Source organism: Filicampus tigris, chromosome 11, assembly GCF_054856515.1.
Source record: "Filicampus tigris isolate MCC_2025a chromosome 11, RoL_Ftig_1.0, whole genome shotgun sequence".
NCBI lineage: Eukaryota > Metazoa > Chordata > Actinopteri > Syngnathiformes > Syngnathidae > Filicampus > Filicampus tigris.
In genome coordinates, this window is record NC_141227.1 from 12,661,482 (window position 1) to 12,677,752 (window position 16,271).

Here is a 16,271-nt window from a genome sequence, read left to right on the forward strand (position 1 = left end):
TGAAACAAGAAATGCTGTTCGGCTATAGTAAAGTGCACAGAGGAGGAATATACTGTACAAATATGTGCATAAATTAACATGCACGCTTTAACAGATTACTTTGTTAATCTTCATGAATCTCCCATCTCCCATCAACAATTATGAAACGCCAGAGTCAAGAACTGCAGTTACAGAAATATACAATTGATTCACAGTGATATAGGTAATTCACTGTCTCTGCAATTGAAGTGCAGATTTCTACATTGTCAAACCCCAAATAAAATGAATGGCAAATGTGACGTAATTTGTCGTGGCGAAATGACGTGTTTAATTCATTTTGACTGCATGGGCAAACTTGAAGAGCTCAATCTGTAGTTTCGCCAGTTAAATTACAAACATCTTGAATAACAATTAAATCTGCTCAAACTGGAAGTACAATTAGTCAAAAAGATTGTGTTGATAGCTTCAGTATTAATTCCGTATAGTCAAATTTAGCTTTTACTGTAAATGTAGAATGCGAATGCCATACCTGGAAAGGGAGAAACTGAACATGTGGCGTCACACGGCCATTGTCTCCGACACTCACGCGTTGTCTTCAAGTGCAGTTTGAAACTCAATGATTCCTAAACTTTCATTCATTCTTTTACTATTTAATTCAATAATTCAGTTTTTAGGTGCCAGTCATATATACTAAACCGGCTAATACGTAATATTAATTTTTTTAATTGAAGAGTAAATGCTCAGTTACAGGTTACTTCCGCCCATCCACCGTGAGTAATGTGAACACCGCGATGTCTGTGAACGTCACTCGTTACGGCTGCAGGTTTCGCTAAGAGGGAAGAGAATTAACATTTCAGCCTGGCCCCGATACAAACATCACTTTCCTTCGTTTACAGGGTTTGTGTTAACATCCCACAATTTTTAAGATGCTCCAGTCGGTTGCCAGTAGTTCGTGCGTGCGGCTCATCCAGAGCCACAAATCGAAGTGGTATTTTGTGTTTCTGTTGCTGGGCTACATCCTTTATCTGATCTTCGGCGCTATCGTCTTTTCGTCCGTCGAGTTGCCTTACGAAGCCGCCCTGCGCCAGGACCTGATGGCCATGAAAAAGCAGTTCCTGCGGGACAACGAGTGCATCACCGAGGAGAGTCTGGAGCGCTTTCTCAAGGAAGCGCTCGACGCGAGCAATTACGGCGTCTCCATCCTCAATAACACCACTACTAACTGGAACTGGGACTTCACCTCTGCACTCTTTTTTGCCAGCACCGTGCTCTCCACCACAGGTGAGATACCTCTGACAAAGAGCACTTCTTCATGCAAGTGCTTGATTTTAATTGTAATTGTTTGCTGTTTATCTGCATGGTCTCATAGCCATATGGCACACAGATAATTATCTCCCGTACGTTAAAAAATATCTTTATAATTGCGGTCAATCAGACACACCCTTTAATTTAATTAATTCCATATTTAATTCATTTGTGTATGGAAATAAACAGTTATTAGGCCTGCCATGCCTCTAGGCCTCATTAGCCTCACTAAAAACGGCCACTGGCATATTTCACAGTTCACTGACTGGTGTGCAACCACATGTTGGCTTATCAGTCAGTGCTTATGTAATTATCCATTTATTACACCAGCACACAATATTAGCGACTAAACATCAGGTCCACTTGATGATCTATTGCATTAGCATAGTTACAGAGGGGTACAACAGGCATGTGAGATTTTTGCATTTTCTCTTTTGAAATAATGAATTTTAATATAATTCTGTATGATACTTATTTATATAAGCGCCTAGTATGGCAGCAAGTGTCACCCCTCAGTGTGTACAATGTAACCCCCCTTCCCCGACATCCCACATCCCTCCCACATGTGCAAGTCTTCGAGATCTGTTTTTTTTAATGTCACTATGGGTTGAGGTGTTTTTTCCAGATCCCACACTGTGCCCCTCTGAAAGCATAGTTTAGGAGTTGCTACCCCAGCCCCCAACCTCTCTGGGAAATGACAATAACATTTCTGTTTTCATTCCATTTCTATTTCAAATATATACATCCATCCGTCTTTAATATCGCAAATCCTCACTAGGTCATGGATGTGCTGGGGCCTATCCCAACTGCCTTTATGTGCAAAGTCGGGGTACGTACACTCATGGCTGGTTGGCAGCCATTCACAGGACACACATAGACTAACAACTATTCTCACACTCACATTCACACCTAAGGACAATTTCAAGTCTTCAATGAACTTCATGTGCATGTTTTTGGAATGTGTGAGGAAAATGGGAGTATCAGTGGAAAAACCATACAAGCACGACCATGCAAACGCCACAAAGGAAGGCCGCAGCCCAGATTCAAACTCCCAACCTCACAACTGAGGCAGATCTACCACCCTTAATTATGTTGTTTTAAAAAAATTGTATGTGTTGTTGATGTATTTAATATGTAGTTACTACCAAGTTGAGAGCATATGAGCTGAAATCACATTGAAGCATAATTGTAAAAATCTATGAATAATTTATCAAAGGTGTACACGTATACATACAGGTGTACAATTAAAAATTAGTTAAAAGAAACTGTAAATATTTATACTATTCAAAAGCAGTCTGTACTCAACCCAAAAAAACATACAAATGCAATGACAATAAAAAGTGTTGCAATAAGAGTAACTAGTGTTATCAACTTAATAATTAACAAAGAAAAATTTGTGAGACTAAACCTACCAAACTTCTTTTCATGTTGAAAAACATTTCTCTTTACTCAGTCAAATGAAAGCATTTGAGTAAACCCTTTATACAAATAGTGATGTTTTTTGTCTCGAGGCAATAAGACAGTTTTGCACATTGTCATTCAATGTTATCTAAAAAAAAAAAAAAAAAAAAAAAAAGAGAAAAGCATATGCATTGAGACTACCTGAAGGAACTTTAGTCTGACAACATGGCAGCAGCAGTTATCTAGGAAGTTTCAACATATGTACTGCATGTTGGTTATGTTTTAAGTCCTCGACAGTGCTTTGTGTTTGCTGGCAAAACACACCCATCAAGCAGACTATCCATCAAATATATAATGTATGACATATAACAAGCACCATGGTGTTTTGGAGATTAAACATTCAGAAGAAGACTCGACGTTAAAAGTGTGGCGTAAAACATATAGCACAAACAAATGCCTTTTCATGATAATTAGCACATTCTTGTGAGTGTGCCAAGGTAACACACACTAATGCAATGTTAACTTAGAAAGTATGACGTTTTAATGGAGTTGTGTAGTGGTGTGACTCATATATAGCTGGAGTGTAATGATCCATTTGTTAAAACACTATCTATACTTTAAACACTCACCGCAGTTTGGAACATCTTCACATTTTGTCTGTTTGTTGAAGCACTTTAGATTGTTTTTTTTTCTATTTAAAAAAATATTATATCATATCTTTGGTTAAGGGTTTATGGAGTTGTCATTCACCTGCTAGTACTGCACATGTAGACCCATTGTTTACACAATAACATTTTGGGAGGCCAAACAGGTCTTTAAGGAGAAGTCTTAGAAAATTATGGGGGTAGTATTTTTGTTTCAGTGTTGAAAATGGAAGTCTTTAAAACATGTTCATCCTGGGAATGTTTAAGTACTGTTAATCATAACCAAAACTGTAAAAGTTAACAGATGGCTCTTAAGAAAGACCAAGTGTCACCAACTACTTGCCAGGCATCTTTGCAGTTTACTGTGAACCGGATTCAATTAAACTTTGTCGTCTGTATGAAACTTAAAAAAAAAAAAATACAAATAGAAAATTTTTACTTTTTTTTACACTGTAAAAACCACAACCTGTAATTTTTGGGCTTAAAACAGTCATTTAAATTGGAAACACTTTAATATAATTTATTGACATTCATGGCAACTATTTAAATTAGTGCAACAAAGCAAGTAAGTTGTTTTTACCTATATCTTTTAATTGGTGTTCAATAAAAGGGACATCCATACTGTAAACTCTTGTTTCCTTGTTGTGAACTGCAGGAAAGACAATTTTCATAACAGCAACATGTAAAACATTTAACAGTAGTTGAATTGCCCAACTTAAAATGTTATTGAAGTTTATAGCCTTGAAATTTTGAGTTGACCCAACATTTTTTAGTGTACTAGCTAGTTGAGGCTCTTAAAGTAAAACCTATTTTATTGGCAATCAACTAGGCAATGTTGTTCATTGTTTCCATTTTTGTTAATATATTTTTTATAGTATTGCTAGACAAGGTATACTACGGTTTTAGAAAGTTATGTTTTCAAAACTGCTAAAAACCTTTCATCAGCGGTTTGAGTGACAGTATTTGTGTTGTTTCTTTATAATTATTATATATATATATTTTTGAGTTGTTAGTTCATGCAATGTGCCCTGACCACTTCCTCAACCGAACATGGCGCAAGTAGTCAGTAACCAGTGACTTTTCCCCATGTCGAAAAAGGCGGCTTTTTTCGAAAATTGGCTGCTGCTGCGGTTTGATAGAAGAATGATACTAGAAAACATGCTTATCAGCAATGGCTTCTATACTGTAATTCCAATACAATACTGTATCACATTTACTAGCGTGCCATCCATCACTTTTTAAGAAATTCAAGGTAACGTTAATATATTTCTATACCGCTGTCTGTAAATTAACTTTTACAACCAGCTACAAGAATTAGCAAGTCTGCAAGTGGAGAAATAAATACCATACTGTAGACTTGCAACTGAGGCAAATAGCTAACTAGCATGGCTAACATCAGTTCATTTCTGCTCTGACGTTATTTCACAAAGCGGAGACGAGAAGAGAATTAATAGCTACAAATTTTCTTAGAAATAAGTTCTTTTACCATTGCACTACATTTGATTTTATTTAGAATAATTCGATCTTTTTTTTACATTTACCAATGTCTCTACAGAATGTTTTAAATGGAAAAAACGTTTTTTTTACCCCAAACACTTCAAAACAATACATTTTAGAGCTGTAATTGCAATACCATGATACTGTGAAACTGATATTCTTGCTCATGTTTACTATAGCATCAGAATCTGGCCCATGCCTAATACCTACCAACATGCCCTTGCTTGTGGGAAAGGAGAGCCACAGTCAGATGCAATTTTTAGCTGTTTATTGCATGCTGGGAGGACTGTAAAACACAATAAAGACCCCCATGCAGGGGCTGCTGTCAGCTACAGCTCATGCCCAGACACTCACATGCAGATTTTACAACATCATACCCGAGCCCATTCGGGCCTGCCTCTTAAAGAGGAAGTCAACCCCAAAATTTTCTTAACAATAATATGTTCTATGTGCCTCACCTGTTTGCTGAAGATTAGCCATGATTAGTTGTTACCTAAGCCCTGAGCATCTAAATAATTAATATTTTAAAATTGTTCCAACTTAACTTTTTTTTTTTTACACTGTATTTGCTGTACTACATATTTTATGCTTTCATTTTTTGAGGGGTTCAAATATGTTTAAAAAGAGTGCCTCGATATTTTAAGCGTGTTCAAATAAGTTTAAACGTGTTTGGAGCACGTTGGAGGGGTAAAACTATTTAAAAATGTTTTTAATTGTTCGCTCTACATTGTTGATTTTTACCTATTGCTGGTTATTTGAATGCAAGAGTATATCCAATTGGTTCAGTGAGATACATTGTGGTTATCTGGGACCCATATACTTCTCTCCTTTTAATATGATTTGTATGAATTTTGTGACGATTTTCACGAGCATTGTCTTGCTTTTGTCTTCAGGTTACGGTCACACAGCGCCACTGTCAAAGGGCGGCAAGGCTTTCTGCATCATCTACTCTGCGTTCGGCATCCCTTTCACTCTCCTCCTTTTCACCGCCGTGGTGCAAAGGATCATGGTTTACAGCACAAGGAAGCCCATTTCGTACATCCACACACGCTGGGGCCTGTCCAAACCTCTGGTGGCCATCGTCCACTCTTTTCTTCTTGCCTTGTTGGCCATCTTGTGCTTCTTCCTCATCCCAGCGGCCATCTTCTCAGCACTGGAGGATAACTGGAACTTCCTGGAGTCTTTCTACTTCTGCTTCATCTCGCTCAGCACCATCGGATTGGGAGATTACGTGCCAGGAGAGGCGGCTAACCAGAGGTTCAGGGAGCTCTACAAACTGGGAATCACTTGTGAGTAATAGCAGATTAACATTGAAACAATAAATCAAGGTTCATTTGATTTTTAGCAACTTGTACTTGTGGTCATACATCCACTGACCACTTTATTAGGTACACCTATAATTCTTCATCATTCTTAGGGGATCTAATTTTTTTCCCTTTATAATTTTGTTGTCACATTTAACAGTAGGTTGAGCACTGTAACTAGTTTTTTGTGGTCGTTTACAACCAAACTATCGTATTGACATACGTGTTTAATTACTACGCCTGTGATACCAATTAAAACGGAACATTATCAACTCAATCAACAAATGTTTGATACGTCCTCGTATTAGATTCTAGTGGCGTATTTATTAATCTTCTATTTAAGCTATTACAGTATTTTTAGGTAATGTGACGTGCACTTGTCTACAGTGTGGTGGCAAAATGAGGTCAACACACAACTCATAATATCACATCCTTCCTGTTACAAGAAGAAGGATATTACTTTTGGTACGATTCTCACTTCCTTGACATTAGAGCGCTAATGTATTTCATTGGCCTCTGGCTTACAGTATGGAAAAAAAAAATCACATTTCTTTTAAATATCTCAATCACATTACAACCAGAGGAATGGAAATGAGATCTGATAATAAGGTTCAACATGTTGCTTTTCAACCACAGGACACATTTTAACCCCAGAAAATGATTGTAGTATAATACAATGCCTGATTACATGAGTAATTATTGTCATTGTAGAAATTATACATTATGGAATAATCAACTTGTTTGTATTTAATAATCGTTTTTCATTATAGCTATATAGTGAGCCGTGTAGCGTTCATTTCCACTCGCATTACAATTATGGTTAAGTGCCCTGTATCTTTTTGCAAAAGATAAGTATCACTGTATATTAATCACCCTTCAATGCTTCTTTTAAAATTCAATCTCTATAAAAGAAAAGAAAAGAAAGCATCAAGAGTACGCCAATCTGTGTGACATTGGTGTGCGTCATTGAGTCATTCAGCTTGCAGGGTGCACAACGGCGACTGTGTAAATTTATGTATGTTGTGACGTCAGCGCCATGTGTAAAAACGAGAGTTGTGTAGACTCCACAAACAGGCAGGAAACAACTAGGATAATTTAAATACATTTGTGTTCATCGAGAATTTTCCAATGGTTATTTTCTTTCGATTTGCAGATGTGTGTAAATGTCTTAGGTCCTAGTTCTTATAATATTTCTTCTTTTTTTGTAGATTTTCTGGTAATAATTCACCACCTAATAATACATACAGTGAGTGCATTGTGTGGGAACACCGCCCCCTTGTGTCTGAATGTATAAACAACTTGTTTTTGTAATCACTTACATTGAGTCCTTTTGTTGATCTCTGTTTTCAGTCTACTTGATCCTGGGCCTGATCGTCATGCTGGTGGTCCTGGAGACTTTTTGCGAGCTGCAGCAGCTAAAGCAGCTGAGAAAGATGTTCTACCTGAAAAAGGAGAAGACACGGGACCGCCTGGCCATCCTGGAGCACGACCACCTGTCCTTCACCACCGCGACAGACCGGGCACACGGCGACGATAAAGCCCACATGTTCATGAGTGTCTCAAGTCTGTCCTCTCGCAGCGACGACTTCATGATCCAGTAGTGTTAGGCCGAGTTAATTACAAGAAATCACAAATCTCTGCTGTAGTTGTGGCTCATGGGAACAAAGCTTCATTATGAGCTGACCGTTAGTCAAAGTATATGCTGAAACATTTTAGGAAGTCTTCTTACAAACAAGCTAGAATTCAAGAGAATTTTTCAGTAGCTTGTCAAAAAAGACACTACTTCTGTGGACATTGCACATCACTGAATTCAGAAACAGGTATGGTGTTCAGTGACAGTTGCTTTATAATGCTTGTGTTGGATTCTATACTCCATTGTTGCCTAGCTGATGGGAAGAGGCAGTGTGTCATAGTCAAAATAGTGCTGGCATTAATAGTTTTGTTGTATTTTTTTAATTGGCAAATCAGTTTTAAGAAACTGACAGCAACTGTTAAAGTGGAAGTCAACACAAACATTTTTTTTTCAAGAATATGTTTTATTCAAACCCACTAGTTGAAACAGGGCATTCTGATAAATATTGCGTTTGTGGAATAAGTGTTAACCCACTCGTTTTTAGTCATCTCTGGGGGCGGCCATTTTGTCTTCTGTCAACTGAAAATGACATCACAACTGCTCACAACCAATCACGGCTGACCTGTTTTCTGAATCTGAGCCGTGATTGGTCGTTGTGGGCAGTTGTGATGTCATTTTCAGTCGACAGAAGACAAAATGGCCGCCCCCAGAGATGGCTAAAAACGAGTGCATTTTGCTGCTTAACTTATATTCCACAAACGCAAAATTAATCAGAATGCCGTGTTTCAACTTGTGGGCCTGCTGGGAACATATTCTTGAAAAAATTATGTTTGAGTTGACTTCCGCTTTAAAGAGGAAGTCGACCCTAAACTTTTTTTTACAATAACATGCATGTCTAAACATGGCATTCTCAGGTAACAACAAATCATGGCGGCTCAGCTTCAGAAAACATGTGAGCTCCGATTGGCTGTTATCTGATCCATGAGCAACTGTGATGTAATTTTCAGTCAACAGCAAGTGACAAAATGGCCACCCCTAGATGGATGAAAACAGATGGCTTTTGCTGCTTAATTTATATTCCACAAACACAATTTTAATCAGAATATCAAGTTTAGACTAGTGAGACTGCATAGAACATATTATTGTAAAGAACATTTTTGGGTTGACTTCTACTTGTAATGTAATTTAAGAACAGTGGTTCTATGCCAGTGCTACTTTTTCTTTAATGAAGGTGTTAAGTTTCCTGCTTGCCATCCATGTCATTCAGGGACATATGTGCTATAATCATGTTCTTGTTATTTTCCCGTATGCTGTCTGTGTGTGTTTGTGCACACTTTAATTTATTGCCTTGTCTGGTGTGTACGCAACTGAGGAGAAAAAGGGATGTGAGATTCACCTTTACGTGTAAGGGAGATAGTTTGCACATGTACAGGAACCAGACGAAATGGTAGACGTGGTTGTAAATATCTCAGCTGTTCTGTGAAATATGTTGAACGAACAGGTAGCAGCCGGATCGTTGGTTAGGTTGTAACTGGACCAAGGAAGAAAACATGCCTCCAAAACCTACAGAATTTCTATGGTCAAACACTTTGAAGTGTATTTTTAAAGGGATTTCTAGCGAGAAGTAAAATGCTCTGGCAAATACAGTATATTGAATATATTTGAATCACTGTTTTGTGAATGCCTTTTGCTACAGGTTAACATGCTGACCAGGATATACTGTACTGTATATGATGTTCTTTACAACTCAACAAAGCTCACTAAGGCCACGTTGATAATAGTGAAGTGTATGTGATAACGCCGATTTTACCATCATGGAAGTTACTAATGTATTTGATACATTATAGGATATTTAATTTCTTTGTGAACTGTTTTTCTATGTCTGCTTGAGGGGAAACTAAACATAAAATGTGTTTTCCTCATTGCTGTAAGATATTTCACTGTTCAATAGATGCATTGAGTCAATTTGTGATTAGGATTACGAAAGGAACCAATTTATTGATGCTGACAACACAAGTCAGCAGCAAAGGTGAATTCATGTCCATAATGTGTGTTGAAACCATTTCATTCTCAGGTAAATTACCTGATTGACATTCGTGTCACAAAAATAAAGTGCTGTTTTGTAATTGTTTGTGTGTTTGTTTGTTTTTTAAATGTTCCATTAACCTGCTTGAGATGTATTTTTTTTCCGATACAAAAGATGTACTGTAGCAAAAAGGGAATGTTAAAATGATGTGAGGTTGAAAGTGAAATCAGGTCAGCCAAAAAGCAATGATGGCGCTTTACTGCATGCTATTAGGAATCGTTTTAAAAAGATGGTGGTACTTGAATGCATTATTTTGATTAGTCATCTCTTGAAAACACATTTTCTCTTTGTTTAGCAGTCTCTTTAGTTTTATAAATTGCGAAAGGGGATTGCATTTAGCACTGAACAAGAGACTAACATTTTTCATAAAATGAGAGTAAAATCAATTATTTTCCCACGAGTCAAACTAAATGAGATTTTTTTTTAAGTAAGATAACACATTAAGTGCTGAAATACAGCTGTGTTTGTAACCTTATGATCATGACCCAAATCATTCAAATTTGCAGTCTCTATTGAAATACAACTCTACTTTTAGTTTTTAATGTTCTGATCTGTCTTTTTATGATGTGTTTTATGGCCCCAGGTGACAGGACTCACGTCATCTAAAAAGAGATGCAATACTTTTGCATAATGTTTAAGGGCTTGTGTTTTATGTGGAATATTGGCGGTGCAATTACATGCCTCCCTCGCTGCAGCAACTGAAGTTAAATGAATAATGATGAGCCTCTGGCAAAGTATTTATTGCACATCATGAGAATACAATTACCGGAGGATGTGCACTAATTGGAAATAAGTGTGTGCAACATTCAGAAGCAGCAGTATAGATAAAAAAAAGTGCCTGGTTCATTTGCATAATGCAGTCATAATACATGATAAATAATCTCGTTAGAAGATTTGTTGGCTATGCCAGAATTATTTATTAATTGATGAAATGAAAATGAAATTACAGTGTATTAAAAAAGAGCAGAAACACGTAATGGTTGCCTCTAGGTGGCGACATTCTCTCCTGCATGTTAAAAGCGCCACAGTCCTATGTGAGGACTGTGGAGGCGTTGGCCCTTTAAAATAATTTCAAATCAAGTAAAACGCTTCATGCTGTTTTGGAATTTGTGAGAGTATCCCACACAGCCTTTCTATTTTATCGTTGGTTCAATTAGAATGATAACATCTTTCACTGTTGTACGTTGCCACTTTATACAACTAACAAAATAATAAGCACATTGTTAAAGGAAAAACCTTTAAACTAAAACCGAGCCTTAAATTTTTGTTACGGCAGATTTTTTTTTTTTGGACGCAGTTCTTATATTTCTTGGAGCACCCATAATGTTATGCGCAATTGCTGTAAATTGCCCTTTTAAAAATAGTTTAAAATCCCCAAAAGACTCGCAAATAATCTAGTTATTCTCGCTATATGCCACATAGAGCAGACTTAAACTGGCCCCTGAAGACTTGGCTATACTGTACATGCTGGGCTGAAACGAACCCTCTGCTGTTTTTGTCATGAATATTGCTGTTTGATCTCTGTGCCTCTTTTATAAGCACTCAGAGAACCACCTGAGTGAGCATTGGCTGTGAACATTAAAAATAATTCAGTTCATAGATCTTTTATAAATCGTAACCCTGAAAGGCTGAACCTAAAATTAGTGATGTTTTACTTGCACTTTTCCACAATAATCGAGGTTATGTTTGTCCAAGAGTGTTTCGTGTATCACACTGCCAGGTGGTTATATGACGGCCACACACGCAGCTTTAACTCCTCGAATGCCCACGACCCCCCGAGGCTCAACGGTCACCCAGGACATGGCATGTACCCGATAGGCTGCTACAATGCTTTCTGATGCTTAAGCAACTCTATTTATATTCAGTCATACACTCTGGGATGATGGAAATACAAAAGAGGCCTCAAGCAAAAATGTTCCTACTGCCAACGCTCTCATTTCTCTGCTGCTGCTGCAGCAAAAAAAAAAAGAAAAAAATATGATGTAATATGTTATGGTAAAGAGAGTGTTGATGCACGTGAGTTTATGTAAATGTGTAATGAATTCATGAATTAATCAATTGATCAGTTATGGGTTGTTGGTCTTGGAAATTGTCGCACACAATTGGAATTAAAGCAACAGTATGCTTCTACCTTCGTGATTATTTGTTAATGAAGATCTGTACACTGTACAGCAGGTGTGTCAAACTCGTTTTTGTCATAGGCCACTTGTAGTTTTTCCTCAGTCATATGCAGGTATAATCACCTCATTGTATTACATATGCACAACAGATTGATGAATAAATACATTTGAAACCATCAGAAATCATTTAAAATAGTTTGTTTGATGATAGTTGATTTTATTTCAAAAAGAGTTCCGTAACACACACACACACAAAAAATGCACACAATACCCCAACGTAAAAGTCATGGCAATTTGCAATTTGGGTACAAATTTGCTTCAATGGGCCACATTAAATGATCTGGCTCCCAGGCCTTGAGTTTGACACCAGTGTTACCAATTAAACAACTAGTTCCACCTATAACTGCATGCGCTGCATTACTGATCAATAATAATAAAAGGGAGGCTTTATACAATCAGCATTTGGAGCCAATCACAGACCAGCGAGTTGAAAAAGAAAACGATAGCCGATCACCGAACCAATTTATCCAATATATTTAAACAACTTGTTCATTTATCATACAGTCAACCCCGCTATTCGCGGGGGATTGGGACCGGAACTGCCCATAAAAAGATACGATTTGCGTATAATACACTGGGAATAAATATCAATAATAAAACCCGACAAATTCTCTCCAAAACACTGATGGATATTCAATGCATGGAAAATGGGGTGGAAAAACCTGACACCCCTCCCCAGCCCCCCCCCCTCCCCCCCAAAACAATCCCTAATTATTAAAAAATATTGAAAAACAATTGAAAAAAAATCTGACTACCTATGCTAGGAAACCTTGGAGTATGGCTGCACAGAACGTCAGATTGTGTTTGCTGTAATGTCTTGATTTGTGGATCCGATCAATGACGTCATTGATCCATCGGCAAATTATGATCTTACAACTGACTGATTAAAATGCAAAATATGTGCTGATTGATCAGCTCTATGAACATTCCAATAAAAGCACACGTGGATAGATGCTATTATGTGGCAGGTAAGATTGAAAATTGACTCAATGGACCACAGTTCCATTTTTAGCTCCGCCCTTATGCAAGCATCTGACCTCCTCTCAAAGAGATGCCTGTTTAAAAAAAAAAAAAAAAAAAAAACTCCTAGTACTCACTGCCATCCCCGTCCACTAGTTGAGGAAGTAAAGTAGGCTACATTTCTTTGCAGGCAATGATGACATTATACACAAAGTGCAGTAAAGTTATCACTGCAATACATGGAATAAATATGCAGTGTGTGAAAAATTCAAAATATCTCGTCTTCACTAAATGTATCATATATGCAGAGACAAACACACAATAGGAAACACACGCCAAGACAATGGCCCAGTTAGTTCTCAGTTGAATGTGTAAATGTTCGACAAACTGACAGGACCGGAGGGATGGAGAGAAAGTGGAGAGGGGAGGGTGGATGCTGATTGGCTGCTGCAGTCATACTGTAGGCGGTTGTCTCCCTCCAAAACGTTCTACAACATCGATGCTGGGAGAACATCATAATGTCACATTTGATTGTCAAGAGCACATCTAGCACTAGCGACATGCTGGAAGTGATAACTCCAGGAAGAAAAAAACCCAAAATGGTTATTTTCTTGCTTCTACCATCAAAGCAATGATGTGGTAATATTAAATTGACGTAGCTTTGCACTGTAGGCAATTTTCCATCATATGTAATGACCCGCAGATTAAAACGCTGATTTATTTCAATTGTCATCTGCACAGTGGCTTTTAGGACCGGGCTTTCACTCCTTTTTCCTCCTCACCAAGTGTTTACATCTCACAAGCTGTCAAAAAGTATTTGCTTATAAATATTCAAGTGGAAGCAATGGCTTGTCTCAAGGAGCAAACGTCAGACAACCTTCAGGGCACCAAAGCTGAGCTGCACATCACCACGGGGCCAATTAAACCTTTTGAGGAAAACTGAGAAATAAATTGAATTGCAGACAATTCGAACAAGAAAACTGCACTTTGTCTCAAGCACAAAAAGAAGTGGGACTCTTTTGCCCTTTCAAATAATGGCCAGATTAGATTGTCCCTGTCTCATTAATGCAACAAAATGTTTATTATTGTCCTTGTAGAACAACACTCAAACTGAGTTGCTTTCCATGAATCTCAATGGAGGGGTGGCATGTGCCAAGCGAGAACCTATTTGTGCATTTTCAGATAAAAAGTCAGACTTTAAAATCATGTTTGTGTCGGCATCTACTTCCTCAGACACATGCTGCTGACTGCAAAAACTGCTGCTCACTGCAATCATCCTATGCACTTTACATTTTTTTCCACTTCAGCGAACAGTTCTACCTTGGTGGAGGTCTGCGCTATTCGAGTACAACCACAAATTCATCATGAACACAAATAAGTCCAGTCCAGAAACACATAGTTAGTTAATATTCAAGAACAGCAGACAACACCTTTTACTCTCATTTCAAGGGATTTATTTGCTACAGACAGCTGTGCTTGACTTGCCATTTCCACGTGATTTAAGGAGAGTATTAATAACAGCGTGACAAAGAAAGGGCTTGACGAAGAAATTTACAAAGATTTTAATCATATATTTAACTGTCAGCAAAACTAAAATGGGTATGTCTAAGAATGGAAACGAGGCCAATAAAGAAGATAAGACACCAGTCGATACTCCCCACTGAGGCGCTTTGCCAAATCCACCACACACCATCTCATCAGCAGGCCTCTTCATCCATGGAGATTGGGCTTGTTTCTCCCCAGCTGTGTCAACCTTACTAATAATGGCAGCTGAATAACAAACATCGCCTCAAGAATTCTCACAGGCTCTTGGGACCCAAACCCCCAAAAGACGAAGCTTCTTTGTGACAAAACATACCAAAACATAATAGGGATGCTCACATTGGCTTATGCAAATGTCAGGAGTCAAACACCATTAGAGATCGAATGTGCACAATGCATGAGCCCTTAAGCGCACAGCGTACTGTAGGCAATGGGATATTTTTAGTGGCTCCCAGTACCACGACTCCTCCCGCATCAACCAATCAGCAGCGGCTTGTCACACTGTTTCCATGCTGAGACATGTTTAAATATTGATGTGGAGAAGAGCGAGACCATACTTTAAATTGTATCAAACCGGATGCCGGAGGATTAGCAAAATAATGGTGGTGACTAGTATCCTGGTTTTTGTTTTAGTTCTCCGACGAGCACGCAACTTTTTTAGGTTACGGAGGAAGAGCTAAAGTGAAGATGTGACATCATTTGTTTTAATCTTGACAATTACACAGTTTAAAGAGGAAGTCAACCCAAACATATTTTTTCAAGAATATATGTTCTATGCAAGCCCACTAGTTGAAACAAGGCATTCTTATAAACATATAAGAGTTAATCCACACGTTTTTAGCCATCTCTGGGAGCAGCCATATTGTCACTCTCGACTGAAAATGACATCACAACTGTTCAGGATTCAGGTAACGTCCAATCACGGCTGACCTGTTTCTGAAGCTGAGCCGTGATTGGTCGTTACCTGAGCCCTGAGCAGTTGTGATGTCATTTTCCGTCGACTAAAGTGACAAAATGGCCGCCCCCTGAGATGGCTGAAAGGGCTGGATTTTGCTGCTTATATTCCACAAACACAATAGTAATCAGAATGCAGTGTTTCAACTAGTTGGCCTGCTGGGAACATATTCTTGAAAAAAATAAGTTCGGGGTGTTTTCCACTTTAAGTCATTAACCTTTTATTGAAAGCACCACATTCTGTGAACTGCTTGAAAAATCACTAATTCATGCTGAGCCGTAGTTCTGTATCCCGCAATTGGTACGACAACTAATATGCACTATATTAACTGTGAAAAATAAGACTACAACGTGTGACTACAACGTGTTTTTGTACTAGGGCAGTTATGACTGAGCCAATGTGAAATCTACCAAGCAACAAGTGGCCTTGCAATTTTCTGCAGCTGTCATTTCACTTATGAAGTTTTACAGTGAACCAAAAATGAGTTGTGTGTTGTCTGTGCAGATTTACAATACACCAGGCAGTAAAACAGAGAACTGCGTTTCCCCAGGTCTAGTGTTTTATGTACTAGATATTTCTTTGTCATATAAAACCAACACTGGACTGCAGTAAAAAGACCAATGTTAGATGTGCTTGATTAATATTGGTCCATTTTTTTAATATTCTCTACAATTAAATGTGAAAAATAGTTTATATCCTCAGAGCACATGAGTGTAAAAGTTAACAGCTGCAAAGAGTTCAAGTCTCTTGTCTTTCCCCACTGTCACTATTAAAACAGGATTTGGCAATAAAAGAAACAGGAGTGACTCTGACTTGTTTCACAATTGAAGGCTGAACAAGGAGAA

The 16,271-nt window shown here is 38.0% G+C and overlaps 1 protein-coding gene across 1 annotated transcript; it reads left to right on the top strand.

Annotated features, from left to right (window-relative positions):
• The first annotated feature begins 790 nt into the window (after positions 1 to 790).
• kcnk1b (potassium channel, subfamily K, member 1b) lies at positions 791 to 8,189 on the top strand. The gene is made up of 3 exons (XM_086045060.1): positions 791 to 1,260; positions 5,720 to 6,115; positions 7,481 to 8,189. The coding sequence occupies exons 1-3, from the start codon at positions 906 to 908 to the stop codon at positions 7,729 to 7,731; spliced, it is 1,002 nt and encodes a 333-aa protein (XP_085901186.1). The 5' UTR covers positions 791 to 905; the 3' UTR covers positions 7,732 to 8,189.
• Positions 8,190 to 16,271: the final 8,082 nt, after the last annotated feature.

Bases quoted from the DNA above. Each gene is read 5' to 3' on its own strand.
- kcnk1b (XM_086045060.1), top strand. From the start codon at position 906: ATGCTCCAGTCGGTTGCCAGTAGTTCGTGCGTGCGGCTCATCCAGAGC. The intron at 1,261-5,719 runs GTGAGATACCTC...TTTTGTCTTCAG, and splicing joins CACCGTGCTCTCCACCACAG to GTTACGGTCACACAGCGCCA. The intron at 6,116-7,480 runs GTGAGTAATAGC...CTCTGTTTTCAG, and splicing joins CTACAAACTGGGAATCACTT to TCTACTTGATCCTGGGCCTG.